We start from the raw sequence: 6,000 nt of genomic DNA, 5'->3' as shown, positions 1-6,000 counted from the left end.
CCTGGGCAGAGACCACAGCACTGCAAAGTGCTGCTCTTATACAACTTTTTTTTTTATTGTTTGATATGCGGCATCATGCCAGCTTTCATGAAACAGCTGTGTGACACGAGACACACTGTGACGAGTTTGCAGAACTGCAACTCTCTCATTTCTTTATTTCAAGCACATGTCAGAATAGGATATGTAGCATTTTTGCCGGTTGTCTGTTTCACTTCATATTGTAGTACTGTGTGTGTGTGTGTGTGTGTGTGTTATGCTTAAGTCCTGTGGCTGGCGCATGGCTCAATCTGATAGGCCCTGTGCGCGTCACATTGGGGTGTTCCTTTGAAGGCCCTGCCATTGTCGTTCCTCCCATCATCTTCAACAGATAGATAGAAGAAAAAGAAAGCGTCAACAGCCTTCCTCCGGCTAACACACGCAGGTACGCGCGCCGGCCACCCGACAAAATGATCCTCCTGCCACTAGCATGGACGCTGCTCAACGTCTGGTCCCTGACAGCCGGTAAGACCATTACACTTTTCTTTTTTATTCTTCCTTGAGCCTCCTTCGCACTCGGCATCAGCGCTCAGTCAGCGGCCTGTGGGCGAAGGATGTGTTTTTGTGTACTCGAGCAGATGTTTGTCTGGTGTGCAGCTTAAATGATTTGTGCGTCCAGTAAATATCGTCCGAGCCACAGTTTGTGCTCAAGGTGAATTTTTAAGGATTCCAACAGACGTATTTTAAACAACAGAGCGCGCAATCTGTTGTTTGTTAAAATAAAATCTTAGAAATCTTAGAGCGGGACACTAATAATAACCTGTGTATATTACTGATACTATTTCATTATTACGTTAATGTCAGACATTAAATAACAACTGGACTTGTGATGATAACAACAAATTATATTGTGAATAAAAATGTGTGTGCTCCGCAGCATTCCTCCTCACGGTCAGTTTTGTGTTTTCACGTTTTATGTATCGTCGCTCGATCACGGCATCAAAGTGATTCGTACTACATAGAGCAAATCATCGCATATAGATTAAATTAATTTGAAGTCTTTGGCACAGTGCGACGTGTTTTGTGCATTTTGTGCATCTTCCTCCAAACAGACCTACGCACCAGCGAGCTTTAACATTTCATTCCCAGACAACCTTTAGATATTTCATAACACTTATGCAACAGGTGTTATACCTTGACTTGAGAGCACGCGCAACAGCCATTGGAGCAGGTTCTAAAATTAGATAAAATAGCTCTTACAAAGTAGTCATCTATTACACAATTGCTAAATCACGCTCTCCTTACAGCAATTTCCAAATGTCGCCTTCACAAAGTCTGACATATAAACAAGACGTTTCTTCGTCGTCTTCGAGTTCGGCTTCGTGTGTGCCATTGCAGAATTTTAGATGATAGTTGTGTTTCCATAATGCCAGTTGTATTTTTGCTCTCTTCTGCCTTGCCTTAATCGTGATTATGTCTATGTTCTTTTTTTGTGACACTTCGCTCTAATTTTTAGTGGACGCCTGTATGCAACTGCCGAGGACTATTCCACCAGCCATTCAAAAAAAATAAAGAATGGACATTAAATACTCGATAACTCCTTCTTGACCATATTCGATTTCTTTTGGGATCTAGTGTGCAGCATATGACTCTACAGTCGTATGCTAGAGCGTAGACGTAATACAGCGTACAACAAATGTAACAGGTTGAATCTCAAACATCCCTCTTTTTCTTCTTCTAGGGGCCGACAACGAGGTCAGGCTGCAAAATGACAATAAACACAAAGGCGTCCTTTATCCCAAGATCAGCAGCAATGAGAGTGTTGAGTGTGTGTGTGAACAGACCACCTGTGACCAGGCCTTCTGGTACCGCATTCTTGACAGTAACCAAACATTTCAGTACCTGGGCAAATGCAACAACGCTGAGCGTTTTGTTCCGGTGAGGTGGACCCGGCACGCTTTAAATTTACTAAGAGGGGCAGTAATGGCTTTCTCCTACGTATCATGAATGTGACACCAGCGGACGCGGGGGTTTATTCTTGCGTCCTAAAGAGCAAGAACATAGAGCTGTGGAGGACCGGACCTCTTATCCTGCCGGGAGGTTTGTATTTTAAAATCTGCAGTACTTCATTTACCGTGTAGCAGTTCAATATCAACAATCTAATAGCGATCACGTGTCGGACCTCCAATATGTCTGTCTGATTTCAGGAAATCGACATTTATGACATTTGGTACAACATCCTCATATGTATTGTGCAGTCAAGACTTACGTGTTACTGCGAATACCCGCGTTTTGTTCAGTTTGAGTTTGTCCTGAGAACTTACGTTCCCCTAGCTTCTTGTGTAATGCTCCACCGTATACCAGTCTTTAAAAACACAAATTATTATTCTGTTACTCTTTATAATGATATGCATGTATATAGTTTAAATGGACTACTGTTTGCGGATTCCGTGCTCACTTCTACTGTGGCCACGTACAGTTAGTGGACGCTCCCAACATCATTGTTGTTTCTGTTGAGAGACAAATGTCCAAAACGTACATACGTATAGTTTAGATGTAACCCCGGAATTGCGCTCTGCACCTGTTTTTGATGATTTTCATTTCAATGTCATGAATGTTCTGCTTCGCTGTTGCTTTGCTGCCATTTCTCATTCATCTTTATGGTTCTTTGGTCTTCGTGTCGCAGGGACCCCTCCAACAGCGCCTCCTAAACTACAACCAAAACCCAAAGAGCCCCCACGAACCAATACGGTCAAGTGCTGCTCTTCGAAGAAAAAAGGTACGTTTCTAAGATTTTTTTCCGTAAATGAAGAAGATCACTTGTATGCTTGCAACGGTGTGCAACGCCCTGCTGTGCGCAAATCAGTGCATACGTCTGAAACCATATGTTTCCCTTCGTACTGTTTTTACAGAAGGCTGCAGCCACATGGTTCTGTGGCCAATGGTCGGAATCATTACGGGCTTGGCTGTCGTCCTCATCGGCACATTGTACTATTTCAGCCGTAAGTAGTGTCCTCGTTCAATGCGCCAAACTTTGTGAGGACGGGTAGAGGAACCGGTTGCAGATATTCGTGTCCGGCGGGAAAGTCGCGCTCACAAATTGTTCTAAAGTTTCAACATTAAAATTGGACAGTTTCATCTCTGATGTGTGTTCTTTCTTTTCTCCACTCTTGGTTGCAGGGCTACCCAAAAAGTGCCGCCACCGCTTCGCGAAGTAAGTCAGGGATTACGAACGTCTGCTATTTTTCTTGCGTTACCTTCACTTCTTTGTTTAATTTTTCTTCTCCAGCCATATGTCTTTAATATTCTTAAATCTTTATCTTTTCTTTATCTCCATTCAGAAAGAGGCAGACATCCTAAAACTCCTTCACCTACGGCTTACATGAAGAAGCAGAGTACGTGCCACACATGTCTAATATGATGTAGGATCATTTAGGTATTTGCGTTACTAAAACCTGCTTCTGTGATTTCAGTGACTTGAATGCTTCACGCTTCACTTGATCCCCCCGTCCAGCAGAGCATGAAGGACAGGATTCATTTGAACCCTGACATGTCGGGTTTCTCCACAGAGAAATGTGCGCTCAGCCCGAGAAGGATTTTTTTCATTTTCAGCAGCTGCAGCCATGTAACATATTGTGACATATATTCACAGGTTTCTTTTGTATATTTTTATAATAAAAAACTCCGCTAAGTTCGGTTCAAAGCCTTATGCTGTAACTTTTATCTGTAATGTTTCTGATTTGTCACTTCTCTTTGTGCTGTTTGATTCATCACATATGAAGATGCGGTGATTTTTTTTTTTAAGCGCTTTTTCTCTAAACCCGTATTGTGATACAGATAATCACAGTATAATCTAATCGGTGTATTTACATACAACAATCACAAAAGATAAAAAAAATGAAGTACAGCTTTTTCTGCATTCTTTGCTCTTGTGTATTTATTTGTGTTTTCATCTTTAACGCCGTCGTGGTATTGGTCTACGTTCACATCTGTCGCAAAGAAAAAACTGGCGTGTTGATTTTTCTGTGAGCTCAACTCAATAAAACTCAATAAAATTGTATATTTTGAATCATTCTCATTGGTTACAGTCTTTTCTGTCCAGATTCTTGCAATGTTACCAACCGAGTCATGATGTGCTCTTTTGCCATGGCAGAAATAAGAAATGCTAAAAGGCCGATGACTGTTAAGCCATATTTGCTCTTGTCTTTTATGTATCATGTTAAATATTAATTATCTTTTGTAATGTCGCACAAGTTAAGTATGGAGTGGAGGAACAGAGGTTTAGAAATAGGTGTTGTACTCCCATTCTCAATATTATGTTTGGCGGAAGTTGAGTAGGTGAGTGTCAGGGTTTGGTTTCTTCATCTACTTTTGATGTGTAAACTAATATTCAGTTTCTGTTGAACTGCCGCCAGTATGTGCCGACAAACTCTACTGTTGTAATCCTAAATTGCAGTCTACAAAGTCATTCTAGCGAAAGGTATCTCACTCTTCCACACACACTCTCTCTCTCTCACACACACACACACACACACACAGGCAAGCAGCACACATTCACACCTGCGTGACTGAGGAGTGCAAGGGGCTCGACTGAGTTGGTGGTTGTTCGGGTCTCAGGAACTGCGCTCATCTCCTTCCTGTGCGCTGGAGAGAGGAGAAACAGAGCCGTGTTCACTGAGATCCTATCGCCCCGCTCGGCTTTGAGCTCTTCATCTAGTCTCTGAAACAAAACGACCGCAACAAAAACCACACACCCGACCACAAGCACTGACAGAGACACGGGGGGGAGTGTGCAGATATGAAATGAGAAAAGAAATTAAACAAAATACATGAATACACAAAGAGTGCTGCTGCACTGTGTTTTATTGGATGTGATGCGACATAATACAAAGCGCGCTGCATTCAGACACGCAATTATTACCTATGCATGCGTGTGTGCATGTGTGTGTGTGTGTGATGTTAGGGCATGGGAGTACATTTATTTATCATGAATGACTATTACAGTAAATGATCAAAACAGTAAAATACATTTGGTGAATTCCTGTAAACAGAGGTAACGCTAGTTCAATTAAATTACACCAAACACATAAAATGCTGCATCAGTCAAACACAAAACTTGCCTATACAGTATTTTGTACTACGCGCACAGTCAAATGCCAGTTTACACAAGAACAAACAAAATGAGTGACATTTTTCAGTTTAACATGTTACAGTTCAGCGGAGCAACTACGACAAAGCTGAATCAAGACTACAGACATTTTCAAGCAAACTGAATATTATATCCTTTATTAATGCAGACTTTGATTTAATTTAATTAGACAGATTTAGTCAGCGAAATATTGCCAGTGTACAGGTTTGAGGAAATAATTCATTGGTATTTCTCAATTCCGGGAAGTGAATGCAGAAGCAAGAGTAAATTCTTGTCTATTAAAGACAAACGATCCTCGCCTCCTGCTTCTGCAGATGTATAGATTTTTAAAACACAAAGTAAATATGCCAAACGACTGCTCTTGTAAGCTGTGTGTGCTACGTCTCCTGTTACCTTTGTAATCACAGTCCGGGCTAAAATGTTACGCTAAACACTTATGGTTTTACTGGTGTTTAAAGGTTGAAACATTTATATTTCTGCGCCCATTAGATTCCATGTTATGTTAGTTCTAAAGAGGAGAAGATATTGCTATAATTCACTTTAATCCATTGTTACCATTTCATTACTGATATGTCTTGCACACACTCAAAGTAGACACGTTTATATCAGACGAAATGCTGTGTTACACATCGTCAGTGAGACACAAATAGTAGATTCACAACAGTGCTCCTCAGAGTGCAGCAGTTTTACATCTTTACCGAGCACATCAGCAGAATATTATTGCAGCCCTGAATGTTACACACGTCTGATCGTCACAAATTAAGTGGAAATTGATCGACTGGGTTTTGAATGTCAGATTTGACGAACTCCACACGGTGTGAAAGTAGCTCAGTGGAGACGGCGTGAACCCTTTCAGCAGATCATAATCAACCCCA

The 6,000-nt window shown here is 41.4% G+C and overlaps 1 protein-coding gene across 1 annotated transcript; it reads left to right on the top strand.

Annotated features, from left to right (window-relative positions):
* Positions 1-262: 262 nt before the first annotated feature.
* On the top strand, positions 263-4,050 carry cd8b (cd8 beta). Its single transcript, XM_047583446.1, is given in 8 exon segments — positions 263-501; positions 1,718-1,909; positions 1,912-2,076; positions 2,663-2,755; positions 2,889-2,978; positions 3,157-3,190; positions 3,318-3,371; positions 3,450-4,050. Coding segments are annotated over 7 exon segments (648 nt in total). The 5' UTR covers positions 263-446; the 3' UTR covers positions 3,337-3,371; positions 3,450-4,050.
* Positions 4,051-6,000: the final 1,950 nt, after the last annotated feature.

The sequence above is a fragment of the Mugil cephalus genome, chromosome 4, assembly GCF_022458985.1.
Source record: "Mugil cephalus isolate CIBA_MC_2020 chromosome 4, CIBA_Mcephalus_1.1, whole genome shotgun sequence".
Classification (NCBI taxonomy): domain Eukaryota; kingdom Metazoa; phylum Chordata; class Actinopteri; order Mugiliformes; family Mugilidae; genus Mugil; species Mugil cephalus.
This window is presented reverse-complemented; position numbering and strand designations above follow the sequence as displayed.